This window comes from Schistocerca piceifrons, chromosome 8, assembly GCF_021461385.2.
Source record: "Schistocerca piceifrons isolate TAMUIC-IGC-003096 chromosome 8, iqSchPice1.1, whole genome shotgun sequence".
Lineage (NCBI taxonomy): Eukaryota > Metazoa > Arthropoda > Insecta > Orthoptera > Acrididae > Schistocerca > Schistocerca piceifrons.
Window position 1 is genome coordinate 419,461,234 of NC_060145.1, and position 21,650 is coordinate 419,482,883.

General features: G+C 43.6%; 1 protein-coding gene across 1 annotated transcript; it reads right to left on the reverse strand.

Moving 5' to 3' along the window:
• Positions 1–791: 791 nt before the first annotated feature.
• LOC124712505 (fatty acid-binding protein, adipocyte-like) lies at positions 792–21,372 on the reverse strand. Its single transcript, XM_047242806.1, has 3 exons — positions 21,244–21,372; positions 15,211–15,491; positions 792–992 (listed from the first exon to the last, which is right to left on the reverse strand). The coding sequence occupies exons 1-3, from the start codon at positions 21,323–21,325 to the stop codon at positions 942–944; spliced, it is 414 nt and encodes a 137-aa protein (XP_047098762.1). The 5' UTR covers positions 21,326–21,372; the 3' UTR covers positions 792–941.
• Between the last annotated feature and the right edge of the window lie 278 nt (positions 21,373–21,650).

The following is a 21,650-nucleotide window of genomic DNA, read 5'->3' on the forward strand; positions in this document are numbered from 1 at the left end:
GCTTCGGTAACCCTTTGAACCTCCACAAATAGTACCTTACCTTGCAATAGCTCTGTCTCCCTCAGCCACTTGTTCTTGGTTTCTTGTCATCAGAAGGAACAACAATAAGCCAGATAGACCACATCGCTATACATACAACAGCCAAAAGATGGGTGTCAGGCGTTAACATGGTGCGCGGTGTGGAGTTTGGAAGTGACCATTTTCTAGTCAGAGTCTTCTTACAAGTGCAATGCGTAAGAAGGGGCAGAGATAAACTACAGAGGGCTGTCAGATACCGTGCTGAAAGGCTAAAAGATGAAGCCATAAAGATCGAATATCAGCTTCAACTTAACGACCGTTGCTTAATAGTAGGGAGAGCCCAGCAAGGGATATGATCAAGGGAGGCCCAGTTTGCAGGAAAATCCGGTTAGGAAAGGATGTGCTGATTCTTTGGAAAGGAGACTTTATTGAGGTAGTGTTTTTATTTCTGTCATTAGTGTTCTTGTTTGTGATCACTTAATCTATTTTGGATACTGGGACTCTGTGTTTGACGTAAATTATTATCTTGTTTCGTATGTCTGGTAATATGTTTAGTAATTAATGAATCTGAGTGTGCTGATGAAGTAAATCTGCAGACTAGCTGTGAATTCGCTGAAGCTTAATTTCTTCTCTTAAATTTTTAACTATGGGGATACAGTTACGTAAAATATCAGTGGTAACCAGGTAAACGTTACAGTAAACTAGAATGTAAGGTTTTTAATCGTATGTCTTTCATATGGAAAGTGAAATAAAAGATATTCAAAAAAGTTATAATTTTATTAAAATTAATTTGCAGTATTTGGTGGTGACATCGAAAACAGTTGTGTGGTATTGGACTGTACAGTATTATCAACAAACACTTCACTGAATGTGGAGACGTCTTTTAAGTTGTGTATCACCAAAGTAGATCTTCTGGTATCAACTCAGATGGCCTTGAATGTCTTCTTTGCAACAACATTCCCAAGAGTAACTGTCTGCAATTAAAAACCAAAACAGGAAATTACCATTGTGCCACCTACAATTGTACTAAATATATTATTGTTACTAAAATCTTTATTATTTATTATGTAATGGTAAGACAGAGGTTTAGGAATCAGGTTTTAAATTGTAAGACATTTCCAGGGGCAGATGTGGATTCTGACCACAATCTATTGGTTATGAACTGCAGATTGAAATTGAAGAAACTGCAAAAGGTGGGAATTTAAGGAGATGGGACTTGGATAAACTGAAAGAACCAGAGATTGTAGAGAGTTTCAGGGACAGTATAAGGGAACAATTGACAGGAATGGGGGAAAGAAATACAGTAGAAGAAGAATGGGTAGCTCTGAGGGATGAAGTAGTGAAGGCAGCAGAGGATCAAGTAGGTAAAAAGACGAGGGCTAATAGAAATCCTTGGGTAACAGAAGAAATATTGAATTTAACTGATGAAAGGAGAAAATATAAAAATGCAGTAAATGAAGCAGGCAAAAAGGAATACAAACGTCTCAAAAATGAGATCGACAGGAAGTGCAAAATCGCTAAGCAGGGATGGCTAGAGGACAAATGTAAGGATGTAAAGGCTTGTCTCACTAGGGGTAAGATAGACACTGCCTACAGGAAAATTAAAGAGACCTTTGGAGAGAAGAGAACCACTTGTATGAATATCAAGAGCTCAGATGGGACCCAGTTCCAAGCAAAGAAGGGAAGGCAGAAAGGTGGAAGGAGTATATAGAGGGTTTATACAAGGGCGATGTACTTGAGGACAATATTATGGAAATGGAAGAGGATGTAGATGAAGATGAAATGGGAGATAAGATACTGCGTGAAGAGTTTGACAGAGCACTGAAAGACCTGAGTCGAAACAAGGCCCCGGGAGTAGACAACATTCCATTAGAACTACTGATGGCCTTGGGAGAGCCAGTCCTGACAAAACTCTACCGTCTGGTGAGCAAGATGTATGAGACAGGCGAAATACCCACAGACTTCAAGAAGAATATAATAATTCCAATCCCAAAGAAAGCAGGTGTTGACAGATGTGAAAATTACCGAACTATTAGCTTAATAAGTCACAGCTGCAAAATACTAACGCGTATTCTTTACAGACGAGTGGAAAACTGGTAGAAGCGGACCTCGGGGAGGATCAGTTTGGATTCCGTAGAAATGTTGGAACACGTGAGGCAATACTAACCTTACGACTTATCTTAGAAGAAAGATTAAGAAAAAGCAAACCTACGTTTCTAGCATTTGTAGACTTAGAGAAAGCTTTTGACAACGTTAACTGGAATACTCTCTTTCAAATTCTAAAGGTGGCAGGGGTAAAATACAAGGAGCGAAAGGCTATTTACAATTTGTACAGAAACCAGGTGGCAGTTATAAGAGTCGAGGGGCATGAAAGGGAAGCAGTGGTTGGGAAAGGAGTGAGACAGGGTTGTAGCCTCTCCCCGATGTTATTCAATGTATACTGAGCAAGCAGTAAAGGAAACAAAAGAAAAATTCGGAGTAGGTATTAAAATTCATGGAGAAGAAGTAAAATCTTTGAGATTCGCCGATGACATTGTAATTCTTCAGAGACAGCAAAGGACTTGGAAGAGGAGTTGAACGGAATGGACAGTGTCTTGAAAGGAGGATATAAGATGAACATCAACAAAAGCAAAACGAGAATAATGGAATGTAGTCAAATTAAATCGGGTGATGCTGAGGGGATTAGATTAGAAAATGAGACACTTAAAGTAGTAAAGGAGTTTTGCTATTTAGGGAGTAAAATAACTGATGATGGTCGAAGTAGAGAGGATATAAAATGTAGACTGGTAATGGCAAGGAAAGCGTTTCTGAAGAAGAGAAATTTGTTAACATCGAGTATTGATTTAAGTGTTAGGAAGTCGTTTCTGAAAGTATTTGTGTGGAGTGTAGCCATGTATGGAAGTGAAACATGGACGATAAATAGTTTGGACAAGAAGAGAATAGAAGCTTTCGAAATGTGGTGCTACAGAAGAATGCTGAAGATAAGGTGGGTAGATCACGTAACTAATGAGGAGGTATTGAATAGGATTGGGGAGAAGAGAAGTTTGTGGCACAACTTGACTAGAAGAAGGGATCGGTTGGTAGGACATGTTTTGAGGCATCAAGGGATCACAAATTTAGCATTGGAGGGCAGCGTGGAGGGTAAAAATCGGAGACCAAGAGATCAATACACTAAGCAGATTCAGAATGATGTAGGTTGCAGTAGGTACTGGGAGATGAAGGAGCTTGCACAGGATAGAGTAGTATGGAGAGCTGCATCAAACCAGTCTCAGGACTGAAGACCACAACAACAACAACCAAAATCTTTTCTATAGTCATCAGTTACAGCAGCTGTGAAGATAAAGCTCATAAGATATTTATATGAGGTATATGCTACAGCATAAAAGTAGTTATCAAGTGGCTATAAAGAGTGGTTGATATTATAGATATTACACATTATACATTACAATTGATGTAGATTCATAAGTGCGTTACACTGGCTAAAATAGAAAGATTTTGAACGACTTTATTTGCCACAAGTGTCAGCAGCGAATGACAACAAGAAGCACAACGAAAACGGAATGAAATGCAATACTTTTTGACTGGTGATACCCTTACGTACTTTTGCAACACTGCAGATTTTCTATCCACTAATATCTGAGGATGCAATTTATTACGTGCAATTTGAAACTGCATCAATTTAGTTTTTGGAAATTTTGAAATTTAACTGTTTGTCGAGAACAATTTGTATACTTATCAAGTTTTTTTCGGTTGTAAGTTACATTACTTAGCTTGTATCCTTAATTAATATTCTTGCATCGTAAGAAATTGTTATAATTTTCGTCTTCTCATCGGTAAGACAGTACTGAAAAAACAAGATAATTACTTATGCAAGGATAGAGAGAGATGTGGAGGTCTATGTCCTAAGCATTTCGTTCTCTGTATTTATTGCTAAACAATTAGCGTAAGTAAGATTTTAACGCAGCAAGCGGTTCGTCTTGCTGCAGTTGCGTTGAAATTTTTTACACAATTTTTTGAAATCAGTATCATCTGTGGACTAAGGTCGCAAACATTCGTTGCTGCACGTTGTTAATACAGTACTGGCCATTAAAATTGCTACACCAAGAAGAAATGCAGATGATAAACGGGTATTCATTGGACAAATATATTGTACTAGAACTGACATGAGATTACATTTTCACGCAATTTGGGTGCGTAGATCCTGAGAAATCAGTATCCAGAATAACCACCTCTGGACGTAATAACAGCCTTGATACGCCTGGGCATTGAGTCAAACAAAGTTTGGATGGCGTGTACAGGAACAGCTGCCCATGCAGCTTCAACACGATACCACAGTTCATCAAGAGTAGTGACTGACGTATAGTGACGAGCCAGTTGCTCGGCCACCACTGACAAGACGTTTTCAGTTAGTGAGAGATCTGGAGAATGTGCTGGTCAGGGCACTGTTCAAAGTGCCGTCAATGTGAACAAGAGGTGACCGAGACGTGTAACCAATGGCACCCCATACCATCACGCGGGGTTGTACGCCAGTATGGCAACGACGAATACACGCTTCCAATGTGCGTTCACCGCGATGTCACCAAACACGAATGCGACCATCATGATGCAGTGAACAAAACCTGGATTCATCCGAAAAAATGACGTTTTGCCATTCGTGCACCCAGGTTCGTCGTTGAGTACACTGTCGCAGGCGCTCGTCTCTGTGATGTAGCGTCTAGGGTAACCGCAGCCATGGTCTCCGAGCTGATGGTCTATGCTGCTGCAAACGTCATCGAACCGTTCGTGCACATGGTTGTTGTCTTGCAAACGTCCCCGTCTGTTGACTCAGGGATCGAGACTTGGCTGCACGATCCGTTAGAGCCATGCGGATAAGGTGCCTGTCATCTCGACTGCTAGTGATACGAGGCCGTTGGGATCCAGCACGGCGTTCCGTATTACCCTCCTGAACCCACCGATTCCGTTAGAGCCATGCGGATAAGATGCCTGTCATCTCGACTGCTAGTGACACGAGGCCGCTGGGATCCAGCACGGCGTTCCGTATTACCCTCCTGAACCCACCGATTCCGTATTCTGCTAACAGTCATTGGGTCTCGACCTACGCGAGCAGCAATGTCGCGATACGATAAACCACAATCGCAATAGGCTTCAATCTGACCTTTATCAAAGTCGGAAACGTGATGGTGCGCATTTCTCCTCCTTACACGAAGCATCACAACAACGTTTCACCAGACAACGCCGGTCAACTGCTGTTTGTATATGAGAAATCGGTTGGAAACTTTCCTTAGGTCAGCACGTTGCAGGTGTCGCCACCGTCGCCAACCTTGTGTGAATGCTCTGAAAAGCTAATCATTTGCATACCACAGCATCTTCTTCCTGTCGGTTAAATTTCGCGTCTGTAGAACGTCATCTTCGTAGTGTAGCAATTTTAATGGCCAGTAGTGTATTTCGTTTAGTTTCCGATGTAAGGGACAACATTCGTGGTGATTTATAGGAATAACGGTTCATTGTGAAATTTGCCGTGGAAATCAAGGAATCATTTACGGCAACGTCTGAAGATTTGAAGCAGGCTTACCTACGTTTACGCTGAACACGGTGTTGCAAATACTTTCCCTAATTCAGAAGTGGTGGACAAGTAATTGCATATAGCCCTCGACCAAAAAGGCGTGTAACCTCGTCTCGTGGAGCTCATAGTCAAAAAGTATGAGGTTTTTATCCGTCAATCATCGTCTGTCAGAGAATTTGCATAAAGGTTGTAATGTTAAGTACAATTCAGACATTAAATTATTGCTGAAAAACTGAACACACATTGAGTTGCAACAAAATTTGTTGTTGGAAGGATCATCGAATGGCTGCATACGAGAAACTCAGTGAAGAAGCTCAATATGACGAAATGATGATGACAGGCTATATTAGGGAGACAAATCTGCAGCCACTATGCCGACGCTTTGCCAGCCCGCCTGCCTCCAGCCTCTCAAATAAGGTAAAGTTGGGCTAATATTTGAGCAGAACTGATATATTTCTACTCCAGAGGCATGTAAATAACTGCATGATTGTAAAGACGTTCATTATTTTATAAAGTCATAATATATTTAATAATGGAATAATAGAAAGAACATCAACTGTCCCCTATTATGAAGCATTTCGTCATTAGCCATGAGTCTCACTTCTTGTGCTGCTACAGTGTGGAAGATTGTATTAGGTGTTTCTCTGGCGATGGCGTTTGAGCAAGGTGCCAAGTGCTTGAAATGTGCAGCACAGTATTTGGGACTTGCGGTCTGGATGATCGGTGTGCCTCTTCTGCATCCCTGGTTTCCGTAAATAACTTCGGGCCAATGACACGTTGGTACCTTTAAATAGACTTGTAACAACTCGGCCCAACTGTGTAAGTGCTTCGTCTCTCGTCACCTGGATGCCTGCAGGAATATTGAACCCTAATATTTCATCCTTCCTTTCTTGTGAAGAACGTACAAAATGGAAAAGGAAAATTACTTCATTCTTTGTAGACGATTTCCAACAGCACTTACGTATTTTTTAAATATATAACACGTAGTTGTTTAACGGACTTTTACTCTAACTACCTGTTTCAATTTTACGTCATTAGCGCAGTATATAAGATCAAATATTAAGCACATGTCATAGCATACGTCAACTCAAATCAGACTTCTCTGCACGAATACCAGTTGTGTTTTATATATATTTATCAGTTCAGGTGGGACAGTAATTATGCAGATTGCCTTATTGAGCTATATGACATGTGATTGATATTTGATCTTTTATTTCGTGATGATGGCGCGGTAACGAAACCGGTAGTTATAATGAAAGCCAATTTAAAAAATCCTCTTCCTCATTGTTTCTATATAGCACTGCACATCTCTTGACAATAAACTTGGCCAGAAACCTTGGAATGAGCTTTGTGTACTCGTGTTTATCCTTGAACTACTTGTAATAAGCCATGTAACTACTGTAACTTAGTAGACGTCTTCTTTTAAGTATGGGAAAAGAATGACGTCTTGTTTCAAAACATAAAAATATTATTTCTGAGTATTACAGGTATTATCAGGCGCATTAATGTCCTAACAGCGGCTGCTTCACGTCTTTACTACTGATCTTATAGTTTCTATCGTCATCGAGAGTCTTCATTAATCTTGAATTTCTCTTCTTTCTTGAACAGTACAGTCGCTTCCTATTGAGCCGTTACTCTCATGCCTTTCTCATTTTTTTCCGTGGGCTGATGTCCACTCTGACGTCATGACTTGAAAGAACGTCGTGCACATCACCTGTATGCAAAGTGAGGCAACGGAGACAAAACATTATAGTCACTGCTCACCACGACACTGAATGCTGCCTGTAGGCATCAAAAGGAAGTAACGCGGTGAGGAAAATAAACTGACGGGAAAGAAATCGCAGTGCCATGGAGGAGTTGTGCGTGACAAGGGACAGTTGGTAGGCGTGTTTCTACATCTGAATGATGATGTTTATTCAAATTTCGCCCCAGTCGCATAAGAGTAGAGCTAGTAGCGCCACTGTGCGAATGCAAATCAGGTTTGTTTTAAATGTACACTGTAACGGTGGCGAGCGTCAGTTAGTTTTGAACATGGATAGTTCATATTAGTCTAGAATGCCTTTAAGGCTCAAGGGTGCCACTATCAACACCCCATTGAGTTTGAACGGGGTCATGTTATAGGGTGACGAGAAACTGGATGTTTCTTCTGCTATACGGCAGAAAGACTTTTCAGGAATGTAGCCACTGTACGTGACTGGCGGCAGCGGTGGTCAGGGGAATGTACGGTCGAAAGGAGACTGGGCTGGGGCTGCCACGTGGCGCTGCCGAGAGGAAATACCATTGTGTCCGACATATGACTCTGTCGCATCGTAACTGCATTTGCAGCAGCAGTTTGGGCAGCAGTTGGCACCATAGTGAGACAACGAACTGTTACAAATGTGCACTTCCGGGTCACACGTCCTGCACCGAGCATTCTACTGACCCCAATCCACCGCCACTTGCGGCTTCAGTGGTGTCAAGGGAGAGCTCATTTGAGGGCGTGGTGAGGGTCTGTTGTGGTTTCTTACGAAAGCTGGTTCTATCTCGGTGCCAGTGACAGCCCTGTTTGTTATAAGGAGACCAGATGAGTGCCTGCAACCAATCTGTCTGCGTGCTAGACACGCTGGACCTACATCCTGAATTATGGTCTGGGGTGCGATTTCGTATGACGGCAGGAGCACCATCGTGGTCATCCCACGCATCTTCACTGCAAAATTGTGCGTCAGTACGGTGATTCTACCAGCTGTTCTGCCGTTCATAAGCAGTATTCCAGGGGATATTTTCCAACAACGCTCGCCCACGTACCGCTGTTGTAACCCAGCATGCTCTACAGAGTGTCTGCATGTTGCCTAGGCCTGCCCTATCACCAGATCTGTTTCCAGTTGAGCACGCATTAGACATCATCGGATGACAACTCCAGCATCATCCACAAACAACGTTAACCATCCTTGTGCTGAACTACCAAGTGCAACAGGCGTGTAACTCCATTCCACAAAACCGACATCCGTCACCTAAAAAACACAATGCATGCCCGTTTGCATTCTTGACTTCAACATCCTGTGGGTAACACCGAACGGCTTATCAAGCGCTTGCATTAGTCAGTGTTCTTGCAATGTTAACCACTTAAATATGTTATCTAGACAAATGTGTTATCGAAATTTCATTACTCTACATTAATTAATTTTTGATGTTGCCATTTTGTTTTTCGTCAGTGTATATAAGCGGAGTGGAGATGAATAGAGAACCATTCTAGCGACGATACAGTCCCTAAATGCGGAAGCACCTCTGCCTTAAAAAACTTCGATAAATGGCAGATTGTTATAGACCGGCATCTGGGAAAAAGCGTAGCGGAAACAGTGAACGAGATGGGAAGTTCGCATGGTATTGTAGGGAGCAAAATTGGAAAGCGGTTCACATCTCATGAGGGAACATGGAGATTACTGCTGTAGAATTGGTGGTGGTCAGTGGCAGGTCTGACGACAGACTACAAAGCTGGCTCAGGCACTATTATTTGTGAATATACCGATCAGCAAGTGGGGTCCATGGCAGGCGACCACCAATGGGTTGCCGTGTTGACCTGACGACGTAGGGCATGGGATCATCGACATTGGATTGTGGGTCGAGGGAAACGTCTCGCCTGAGGCAGATGAAAAATGTTTCTTGTTACTCTCGGTCTGTGGTCGCGACCGGATAACTCGTCATTCAGGCGAATGGCTGCTGGAAACATAGACCTCGCCACGAACGCGGGCCGATGGGCACAGTATTACGCTGGAGGGAACCCTCATCTGGGCATCGATGTGGCCACTGGTCATGATAGTACTGTGACAGCTGTGAATTACGTCAACGAGTAGTGAACCACCTGCATCTTTTCGTGCTGCTTACCTGATAGCGATGGTACCTTTCAGCAAGATAATTGTCCGTGTCAGAAGGCCACAATCATGCTATATTGGTTTCAGGAGTATGAACTCCCGTGAACGTCTTGGTCCCCACATTCGCCTCATCTGAAGAGAATGGAACTCATCTGGGACGCTATCGGACGCCATCGCGCCACCCGCAAAGCAAAGACCGTTAATTTATAGAAATGACTGACATGTACGTACGCAGCTATTCCGTCATGTCTCCGAAAACCTGCTAATGATATGTCGAGTACGCGCACAGGTGAATCGCTGCTTTCCAAAGCTGGTTATGCGGGTGGTCACAACTTTTGGCTCATCGTTGTATCTTTTGATCTATGACATAGCTGTCGATCCGTAGTGGCTGCCACTGAAAAAGATCCGGTTTTTTGCTTATCTGATTGTCACTAATGACAGTCACTGATCTTACTTTTGTGATGATGGGTTTCGATTGTCACCTACAGACATCTACAGATCGGTGTTGCTACATGAGGAGCCTCGTAACACTGAATTGAAGATAGCTTTAGATCACAACTGAATACGGTTGCTTCAAAGATAAAAGCAATGGGTGTCGTTAAGTATAATAAAAGAAGAAAAAAGAATCTGTTATCAGCATACTCTAAATGGTTTGTGTGTTCGGTTTATGAAGCACAGATGAAGACTAGTGTGTAACACACAGTTGTGGAAAACTGACTAAAAACGAGACCAAGGCTAATCGATACGCCAGAACAAGAACTGTTGCTCTTATTTGTATAGGGGCTCATCTCTCTTTAGAGCCCCCAACATCCACTACGTCAGAACGAGGCACTGAGATCCGGGGCCGCTAAGGTTCAAGGAATGAAAGGTGAATGTTCGAATTTTAAAAGTTATTCCACTTGCTTCCCGTATCATGACACTTGTGATGCGTGGGAAATGCCGCAATGGACACGGATTCAAGTGAAGTATGGTTGAAATCCTGATTTAGCTTGTTCATAATTCTCCTAAATCAATTATGGGGAACGCCAGTATGGTTCCCTCAATAACGCAGCGGACGATTCGTTCCTCCAACACTGACTGATCCGAGCAACTGGTTGACGCTAATGTCCAAAATGTCGTCGATATCAGTGGGACTTCAAATGTAAGATCTCTGAATTTCTTATCAGCCAACGATAACGTCTGGAAAATTTCGTACTAACGTTATGACGATATTCGTAGTAATATGAGGGACCCTCAGATTAACAGAGAATCGAATATCTACAAGTTTCTTTCGATGTTTGGATGAGGGAAAGAACTTTGATAACATTATTACGGAAAGAGAGAAGGAAGTGTGTGATACTGTGAGAAGAATTTGACAGCGCGTTAAGAGACCTAAGTAGAAATCCGGTTTCTGAAGTACATGATTTTTGTTCAGAATTATTGAGATGTTTGAGAAAACCATTCATGACGAAACTGGTTCACCCAAGATCCAGATTGTAATTATATCCTCAGATTTAAAGAAGAATGTAATAATCCCATAACCAGAGAAAGCACGTGCCTACAGACGTGAAAATTACAGGATCAACAGTTCAGTAAACCATAGTTGTTAAATACTAACACCAGATGTCTACAGAAATATGGAAAGGCTGGTAGAAGATTAGGCTCAGTGCCAGAGAAATGTAAGAACACCCAAAGCAGTACTGGCCCTACGAATGATCTTAAAAGGAAGATTGTCGAAAGACAGATTCACATTTGTTACATTCATAGATTTAGAAACAATATGTTTCGACAGTGTTGATCGAAATACTTTTTGTGGAGCTCTGAAGCTATCAGGGATAAAATACACTCCTGGAAATTGAAATAAGAACACCGTGAATTCATTGTCCCAGGAAGGGGAAACTTTATTGACACATTCCTGGGGTCAGATACATCACATGATCACACTGACAGAACCATAGGCACATAGACACAGGCAACAGAGCATGCACAATGTCGGCACTAGTACAGTACCTTTCGCAGCAATGCAGGCTGCTATTCTCCCATGGAGACGATCGTAGAGATGCTGGATGTAGTCCTGTGGAACGGCTTGCCATGCCATTTCCACCTGGCGCCTCAGTTGGACCAGCGTTCGTGCTGGACGTGCAGACCGCGTGAGACGACGCTTCATCCAGTCCCAAACGTGCTCAATGGGGGACAGATCCGGAGATCTTGCTGGCCAGGGTAGTTGACTTACACCTTCTAGAGCACGTTGGGTGGCACGGGATACATGCGGACGTGCATTGTCCTGTTGGAACAGCAAGTTCCCTTGCCGGTCTAGGAATGGTAGAACGATGGGTTCGATGACGGTTTGGATGTACCGTGCACTATTCAGTGTCCCCTCGACGATCACCAGTGGTGTACGGCCAGTGGAGGAGATCGCTCCCCACACCATGATGCCGGGTGTTGGCCCTGTGTGCCTCGGTCGTATGCAGTCCTGATTGTGGCGCTCACCTGCACGGCGCCAAACACGCTTACGACCATCATTGGCACCAAGGCAGAAGCGACTCTCATCGCTGAAGACGACACGTCTCCATTCGTCCCTCCATTCACGCCTGTCGCGACACCACTGGAGGCGGGCTGCACGATGTTGGGGCGTGAGCGGAAGACGGCCTAACGGTGTGCGGGACCGTAGCCCAGCTTCATGGAGACGGTTGCGAATGGTCCTCGCCGATACCCCAGGAGCAACAGTGTCCCTAATTTGCTGGGAAGTGGCGGTGCGGTCCCCTACGGCACTGCGTGGGATCCTACGGCCTTGGCGTGCATCCGTGCGTCGCTGCGATCCGGTCCCAGGTCGACGGGCACGTGCACCTTCCGCCGACCACTGACGACAACATCGATGTACTGTGGAGACCTCACGCCCCACGTGTTGAGCAATTCGGCGGTACGTCCACCCGGCCTCCCGCATGCCCACTATACGCCCTCGCTCAAAGTCCGTCAACTGCACATACGGTTCACGTCCACGCTGTCGCGGCATGCTACCAGTGTTAAAGACTGCGATGGAGCTCCGTATGCCACGGCAAACTGGCTGACACTGACGGCGGCGGTGCACAAATGCTGCGCAGCTAGCGCCATTCGACGGCCAACACCACGGTTCCTGGTGTGTCCGCTGTGCCGTGCGTGTGATCATTGCTTGTACAGCCCTCTCGCAGTGTCCGGAGCAAGTATGGTGGGTCTGACACACCGGTGTCAATGTGTTCTTTTTTCCATTTCCAGGAGTGTACAACGAGGAAAAGGTTATCTACAACCTGCACAGAGACTACATTGTAACTGTAAGAGTTAAACGATATGAAAGTTTGGCAGTATTTCAGAAGGGAATGAGACAGGGCTACAGTAGTCCCTCAATTTTTCCATTTTTCCATTGAGCAAGCAGTAAATGAAACCATGGAAAAATTGAGAACCGGAATTAAAATTCGAGAAGAAATGAAAACTTTAAGCTGTGCTATTGGCATAGTGATTTTATCAGACGGCAAAGAACCTGGAAGATCAGTTTAACTGAATAGAAGGTATCTTGAGAATGGGTTATAAGGTGAATACAACAAAAATAAAACAATGTTAATAGAGCGTAATCATATTAAAATTGGTGATGGTGAGGAAACTAGATTTGAAAATAAGACAGTGAAAGGAGTAAACGAGTTTTGCTATTCTGGCAGGAAAATACCTGACGAGGGTGGTAGTAATGACATAAAATTCAGACTGGCGATACAGGAAAAGCTTTCCGGACAGCAAATTATCACGTAATATAAACGTAAGTGTTAGTAAGTCTTACTTAAAATCTTTTTTGGAGTGTTATGAAGAAGATGAAATGTGAATCATGAAGAATATACAAGGTTTTGAAATGTGGAGGGACTGACTGGGTACATATGACAACCAACGATGAATCACTTAATCAGATGAAGCAACAAAGGTTTATAGAACAACTTGACTATGAGATGTGTAAAAATAGTAGTGTTCGATCTGGCAACGCTGGTGACGTCGGTCTTGGCAGGGAGACACGGGAATATGTGATACGTCATCAGAGCGAATTGGACCGCGCTAGTGCCACTTGGGCTGTTCGTAGCGGTTTCTTATAGCGAACAAGGTTTTGCCTGTAGGTTATGACAATGAGTAACATAAATTTCGAACAATCGTATTCGGTCCTATAGTGCTTCTGACTTGGACACAGTGCAACAGAAAAAGTTTGCAAAATTTCGGCATACATACAAAGACAGTGTTTTCTAAGGGTCCAAGTGTTTTGGTGGTTTAAGACATTTTCAGAAGGAAGACAGTAAATTGAAGATGAACCTCCCAGTGGAAGGCCTTCGGTCTCAAGAACTGATGGAAATGTCGACAGGGTCCGGGATTTGCGATCAGAATGGTAGGGGCACAGTGCAATTTGAGTCACATCACCGTCTATCAGACATCGACCAATGAACTGGGGATGAAAATCTACTTAAACCTGGCTCCGAGAAGCTTCACTCGGGACCAACAGAACATGAGGATGGACAGGTATGTTGACTTCTATGAGTCGATTGGAAATGGGCCCCTTTTCTAGAATGTGTTATTACCACTGACAAGACTTGGGTGTTGGGGTATGACATAGAAACCAAGCGCCAGAATATGGAATGGCACACACAAAGCCCACCAATGTCAGAAAAAGAAGGAGTGAACAATTTGAAAATCTTTTTTGTTTTTGATAAGGAGCTTATCGCTCGAGATGCCTTTTGCTAACAGATGTATGCAAAAGGGCCATACATGTGAGACCAAACATGAGAAACAAGTTGGTGTTGCATCACGACAATGCAAAAGGATCATCTGTTTGAGACCAGACATAAAAAAAAATCTGAGTGTTGTATCACTACAACGTACCTCGTCCCACAGCAATGTCAGTAAGCCATTTTTTGACCAGCAAGAACATAACTGGCTCCCCAGCCCAGCCTCCTCAATCTCTCGACTTCAGTTTTTATGCGTTTTTTCCATTTCAAAGAACGGAAAAAAACCTCAGAGACATCATTTTTGGGTCCCGAACAACATTCAAACGGCTTTAACCGACCAGGTAAAGGTTATTCCAGTATCGAAGTTCCAGCAATGCTATGACATGTAGAAAACCATCTCCAGCGTTATGTGGCTTCCAAAGGCAATTACTACGACGGGATAAATGCTGAACTGTAACGCTATTGGAGTGAAACAGACGAAAAAAATCCAATCTCCTTGCTTTATGTACACACCTCATAAAATAACGGAGGGTTTTATAGCACACATCCAGACATATGAAGAAACAGCAAATTTAGTAATGTAGTGATGTTGGGGCGTTTTAATTTAGTAATACGTGCAGATATTTAGACTAGATTATCTTCAAATAACGACTCAGACATCAGCTAAGAATCGGTGTGAAGGTACGCGACCTTTTCTAAAGTGTACGTTTGCTCTGGAAGTTCTATGTTTTCGCTGTCGCCACTTCTCAAATTGACTACTATCCTATCCATCCTTTTCAACAGGATCTGTGCAGATCTATGCATATCTTCTTCTTCTACTACACATATTGTAAAGTAATATATCGTGTTTTTCTGTTCCTACGTAAAGATTACCCTGAGGAACTACTGTAGGTTTTCCTCATACGGATTTTACTAACAGATACATTGATTTACGAGGGAGGTTTATGTGTATAACTTACTAGTTGTCTGGGCAGAGATACTTAGCGATGGGACAGGTCGCTACCCCAGTACAGATATTTCTGCAGTGGGCTAGCTTCTGAGTGACACACATCCTCTCTGTTCCATGTCTCACCTGCAGAGCCTTGTCAGCCGAGTACTTTGTCTCCGATGTGATGATCTTGCCGTCCGGGTACTTCGCCCAGTGCACCACTGTGTCGCCACCCTTGACGGAGTACTTGCTGCGTGTTGTGCGGTCCCACATCGTCTCGTCGAATTCCTCGTCCAGCTTGCACTTGGTGTCAAACTTGCGGCCGGCCCCTTCCAAACTGAAAGTGTACTCGTCGCCATTCACCGCCAAACCGATGGTTATTTTGGTTCCCAGTATTTCCTTCCGCCTATCTGCATCGTCGACACCTGTCAATTAAAAGAACATTAAGGACGCACACACCTAATTAAGATACAAATTTCTGTTTAGAATTTACTCTTTGCTTGATTCATTTTCAGGCGCAGGAGGACTTCAGTAATCTGATGGTGGGCTCACAACAGCCCTCCAGGCGTGAGTGCTCAAAGTTCAGATGGTGATCATGTTTGACGTATACAGTCGGTTTCATAAATACGGGATCGAACTTCTTGCACGAGAAGCTATACTGCTGATACTCGAATAAACATGGAACTGCGAAGATTGACGTTTCCTGTGCTAAGAATATCTATGTCTGTTTGTGGAGATAAACAAGCATCTGGTTCGAGTCCAAGACATCTGCGAAGGGGCCTGTTTATTTTTTAACTTTGTTTTTCGGCCCCAAAGTAGCGTTCTAGTGCATCAGTTTCTGGTCACTAGAGGGACAACAGTTCTCGAAAACACCCCATACTCGACTGATTCGTGCCCTTTCCTCAAACTCAAACCTTTCTCAACGAGCATCAACTCAACACAACATGCGGCGATTCTGAACAGCTTTCTGCTCGAAGCCTCAGAAATGGTGTTCGAGAGCCTCTACGATCAGTGTTGTGAGTGTATGGTGATGGAAAGGGTGTATGTTAAAAACTCTTCCCACAAATGTTTTCAACATCATTCTGTACTTCATTTTGAGCTAGCCCTGAAACTTACTGTACCCGCTGTGTACACTAGAGCAAGATACGCTGTTTGACGTAGTTCTTAATATATGATTACGTAGGCTTTCCCGGCGTAATAAGTCTTGAAAGTCTCTTCGGGTTTGCTGCTGGATCCTAAAATCAACTTGACTCGATATTTCGGCGATCCAACTGTTCGCCATCTTCAGGAAATGTTGCTTCTGTTGATGAGTCCCGCTGAGAACTGACGCAAGATGCAATTCGACGTCCTATATAGGCCGCCGTTCAGTACACGGCGCATGCGCCGCCCATCGCTGTTTCTGCCTTCCAAAGCAGGGAGGTGGCGCCGCCCTTAGTAAAACACTGCTGGCAACGATATATCGCAATCAAGGCCGAACCCAAGAACGTTCAGTTTTGATGCGAGATAATACAGGATTCCACGTTTTGCTAAGAGGAAACCAATTGTCCCTGTTGATTAAATTATCAGCCAGCCTAATTTCAATCGCATCTTTATAGACACTATTCCAAAAACCGGAAATGTTGGGAATCACAACAGTTTCCTCATATTTCATTTTGTGTCCCTCATTTAGGCAGTGTTCTGCTACGGCCGATTTTTCCGGCTGTTGTAGCCTCGTGTGACGGCAATGTTCCACACACCTGTCATTCACTGTGCGAATAGAACGGCCAACGTAAGCTTTCCCACAATGACACGGGATTTTGTACACCCCGGGTTTCTTAAGTCCCAAATCATCCTTCACAGAGACGAGCAGAGCCCTAATCTTAGAAGGTGGACGGAACACACTCTTAAAGTTAAAATTCCTTAAAATTCGTCCAGTCTTAAACGATAAGCCTCCAGCATAAGGAAGAAAGGCCACAGATCTATGTTCTTCTTCGCACACCTCCGGAGATGGTTCAAATTCCATATCCCGACGAATCTGTTTCTCGGTGTATCCATTTTCCTTAAAAACAGTCATCAAATGCTCAAGTTCTTGGGTTACGCTGTCTGCGTCGGAAATGGTATATGCTCTCCGTACCAAAGTTCTAAGGACGCCACTACGCTGGTGTGGTGGCTGACAGCCCTTATGGTGCAGATACGAATCTGTGTTTGTCGGCTTTCGGTGAACACTGTGTCCCAAAGTTCCATCTGGTTTTTTATAAATCATTACATCTAAAAATGGAAGCATCGCATCATTTTCAACCTCCATGGTAAATTTGATACGGGGATGAAGACAGTTGAAGTGGTCCAAAAATCTGTTAAGAGCATCACGTCCATGCGGCTAGACGAAAAAGGCATCGTCCACGTATCTCCAGAAGCACGTTGGTTGCAAAGCTGGTCCTCAATGCTATGGCCTCGAAATCCTCCATAAATAAATTGGCGACTATGGGTGACAAAGGACTACCCATAGCCCCTCCGTCATTCTGTTCAAAAATGTTACCGTTAAATAAAAAATACGTGGTCAGCACATGACGACAAAGCTTCACCAGCTCTTCATCCAGTTTTTCACTGATCAAACTAAGGGACTCTTCCAGAGGAACTCGTGTAAATAGGGATACCACATCGAACTCACTAACAGATCTGAAGGACTCAACTTCAAAGATCCCAATCGTCGAATTAAATCCACTTAATTGGATATATGGTGGCGTCCTTAGAACTTTGGTACGGAGAGCATATACCATTTCCGACGCAGACAGCGTAACCCAAGAACTTGAGCATTTGATGACTGTTTTTAAGGAAAATGGATACACTGAGAAACAGATTCGTCGGGCTATGGAATTTGGACCATCTCCGGAGGTGTACGAAGAGGAACATAGATCTGTGGCCTTTCTTCCTTATGCTTGAGGCTTATCGTTTAAGATTGGACGAGTTTTAAGGAATTTTAACATTAAGAGTGTGTTCCGTCCACCTAAGATTAGGGCTCTGCTCGGCTCTGTGAAGGATGATTTGGGACTTAAGAAACCCGGGGTGTACAAAATCCCGTGTCAATGTGGGAAAGCTTACGTTGGCCGTTCTATTCGCACAGTGAATGACAGGTGTGTGGAACATCGCCGTCACACGAGGCTACAACAGCCGGAAAAATCGGCCGTAGCAGAACACTGCCTAAATGAGGGACACAAAATGAAATATGAGGAAACTGTTGTGATTCCAACATTTCCGGTTTTTGGAATAGTGTCTATGAAGAGGCGATTGAAATTACGTCGGCTGATAATTTAATCAACAGAGACATTGGGTTTCCTCTTAGCAAAACGTGGAAACCTTTATTATCTCGCATCAAAACTGAACGTTCTTCGGTTCGGCCTTGATTGCGATATATTGTTGCCAGCAGTGTTTCACTAAGGGCGGCGCCACCTCCCTGTTTTGGAAGGTAGAAACCGTGATGGGCGGCGCATGCGCCATGTAATGAACGGTGGCCTATATAGGACGTCGAACTGCAATCTTGCGTCAGTTCTCAGCGGGACTCATCAGAAGAAGCAGCATTTCCTGAAGATGGCGAACAGTTGGATCGCCGAAATACCGAGTCAAGTTGATTTTAGGATCCAGCAGCAAACCCGAAGAGACTTTCACGCTCCTAATAAAGTTTTGGCCCACCTTTGCAATGCAGTACAGCAGCTAATCTAAGCAGCGTGGATTCCACAGGTGCATGATACGTTTCTGGAGGTATGTGGCATCAGATGTGTACCCCCGTAATTCTCAGGGCTATGGCTTGAGGGTGTGAAGCTGACGCTCATTAGGGATCCGGATACGTCAATCGAATTCAGATCGGGCAAATTTGGTGGCCAACACATCAACGTGAGTTCACTTCACGCTCCGCAGACCACACTAGGATGGCACTGGTCTTCTGACACGGGATGTTTACGAAACTGCAAGATGACATCGCCGTCAAGTAAGGTGAGGTCTTATGGGACCAAACTGTTGATGTCATCAGTACCTTAATTAATTTAATTTAAACTAACTTCCACTAAGGACAACACACACACCCATGCCCGAGGGAGGACTCGAACCTCCGGCGCGGGGAGCCGTGCGGCCCGTGACAAGGCCACGGCTACCCCGCGTCGCCGTCAGGGAGACATTAACCATGAGGAGATTAGATCTGGTTAGATTCTGTTTTCATTCCACAGACCCAAAAATGAGGTGCGTGTGGAACAAGTGAGAAAGTATAACTTAAAAAATATAAAACGTTTGAATATAATGCTCAGTACCCTGTCATTCGACAGGAGACTGCCAAAAATATGAGAATACATTCAAGTGAACTGGAACTGCTAATATGTACAGAACTAATACCTGTCAGAATGAAACGTAGTTCTGCGCTTTTAATAAATTTATCATACACAAAATACAGGGTTATTACAAATGATTGAAGCGATTTCACAGCTCTACAATAACTTTATTATTTGAGATATTTTCACAATGCTTTGCACACACATACAAAAACTCAAAAAGTTTTTTTAGGCATTCACAAATGTTCGATATGCGCCCCTTTAGTGACTCGGCAGACATCAAGCCGATAATCAAGTTCCTCCCACATTCGGCGCAGCATACCCCCATCAATGAGTTAGAAAGCATTGTTGATGCGAGCTCGCAGTTCTGGCACGTTTCTTGGTAGAGGAGGTTTAAACACTGAATCTTTCACATCACTATGAGTGAAACTTGCCCGCACGCGTTCAACCGTTTCTTCGCTCACTGCAGGCCGACCCCTTGATTTCCCCTTACAGAGGCATCCAGAAGCTTTAAACTGCGCATACCATCGCCGAATGGAGTTAGCAGTTGGTGGATCTTCGTTGAACTTCGTCCTGAAGTGTCGTTGCACTGTTATGACTGACTGATGTGAGTGCATTTCAAGCACGACATACGTTTTCTTGGCTCCTGTCGCCATTTTGTCTCACTGCGCTCTCGTGCGCTCTGGCGGCAGAAACCTGAAGTGCGGCTTCAGCCGAACAAAACTTTATGAGTTTTTCTACGTATCTGTAGTGTGTCGTGACCTTATGTCAATGAATGGAGCTACAGTGAATTTATGAAATCGCTTCAATCATTTGTAATAGCCCTGTACCTAATCTTGTCTGTTGTGACCAAGTGTTGTCAAAACGGAAGTGTAACAGACATTTTTACTTAAGCTGGTTTAACAGTACCTGTTAAGATATTCATCAGACTGTGTTTAAATTGTGGTTTATCTGAAAACAAGTTTTTAATGGTCAATATTGGACCCGTTTTAGGACCAAGTACGTCTTTCTGTAGATTGTTCTTATTCTAGTATTGATACTTTGTATTGAGCTATTGGTTGGAAATAGAGATATATTACTTGCAACAATTTTCGTTAGGGAACAAATATACTGAGAAGCAGTGGTTACAATCCAAAGTTCCTTAGACAGGTTTCTACATGATGTTCTTGAATTTACACCACCAATGAGTCTTACGGCGTGCTTTTGCACGCTAAGAAATTTTGTTCGTTTTAATGAGTTACCCCAGAATATAATCCCGTCTGATATAACAGAATGAAAGTAAGCAAAGTATGTAAGTTTTTTTATGTGTATATCTCGTACATCTGACATCATTCTCACTGCAAATACAGACTTGTTTAGGCACTTAAGCAATTCTGTGGTATACCCATCCCAACTGAATTTATTATCGAGTTCTAATCCCAGAAATTTAACTTTGTCGGCCTCTTCGATCTGCATGCCTTCATATGTTATACACTACTGGCCATTAAAATTGCTACACCACGAAGATGACGTGCTACAGAAGCGAAATTTAACCGACAGAAAGAAGATGCAGTGATATGCAAATGATTAGCTTTTCAGAGCATTCACACAAGGTTGGCGCCGGTGGCTACGCCTACAATGTGCTTCTGTATTTTTTTGGTTCTGATAACACCCCATGTCATTCCAAGCATGTGTATCAATTTGTACCTCTCTACATACATTATTCCGTGATTTATTCAGTTTTCAAATTTATACTGATTTTTTGATTATCCCGTACTTTCCTTCCTTCGTAACCGTGCCTCGCCGCCGCAACCCCGCCAACTCCACATTCCGACCCAAGGTGGGCAGTGATCTTATGGCTCACCAGCGTACGTATCGTACATTAAGCCTGAAGAGAACTCACCGACGGCTTGCAGGAAGGCGTCCATGTTCTCCTGGCTGGCGACATCCAGCTCGTACTTCTTCCCTGAGAACTGCTTCACCATTTTGACGAGATGTGTGTCACCGGAGCACTATAGTGCAGGAAATTATACAGTGGTATCCTGGTGTACTACAGAGGCAGTATTTATGCAAAACCCATACACCGAGCAGGCTGAAAGTCCCAGAGATAATGGGAGACAGTGGTAACAAGGCGCGTAGGCTGTCCAGCAAACAATGAGATAACAAATGAAAGAGTCGCGGGCCTAAGTGAGGCATTTACGTATTAGCAGGGAGGGAAGTTCACCTAGTTGCGTAACTGCCGTAGGCGTTCCCTTGCTCTTTTAGTACGATGAGCTCACTTTACAGAGTCTGAGGTATTGTGCATGTGAC

Excerpts from the sequence above, each read along its gene's own strand:
- LOC124712505 (XM_047242806.1), bottom strand. The coding sequence starts at position 21,325 with ATGGTGAAGCAGTTCTCAGGGAAGAAGTACGAGCTGGATGTCGCCAGC. Across the intron at positions 15,492-21,243 it reads CGCCTTCCTGCAAGCCGTCG|GTGTCGACGATGCAGATAGG; the intron begins GTGAGTTCTCTT and ends TTTAATTGACAG. Across the intron at positions 993-15,210 it reads CGGCTGACAAGGCTCTGCAG|ACAGTTACTCTTGGGAATGT; the intron begins GTGAGACATGGA and ends TTTTAATTGCAG.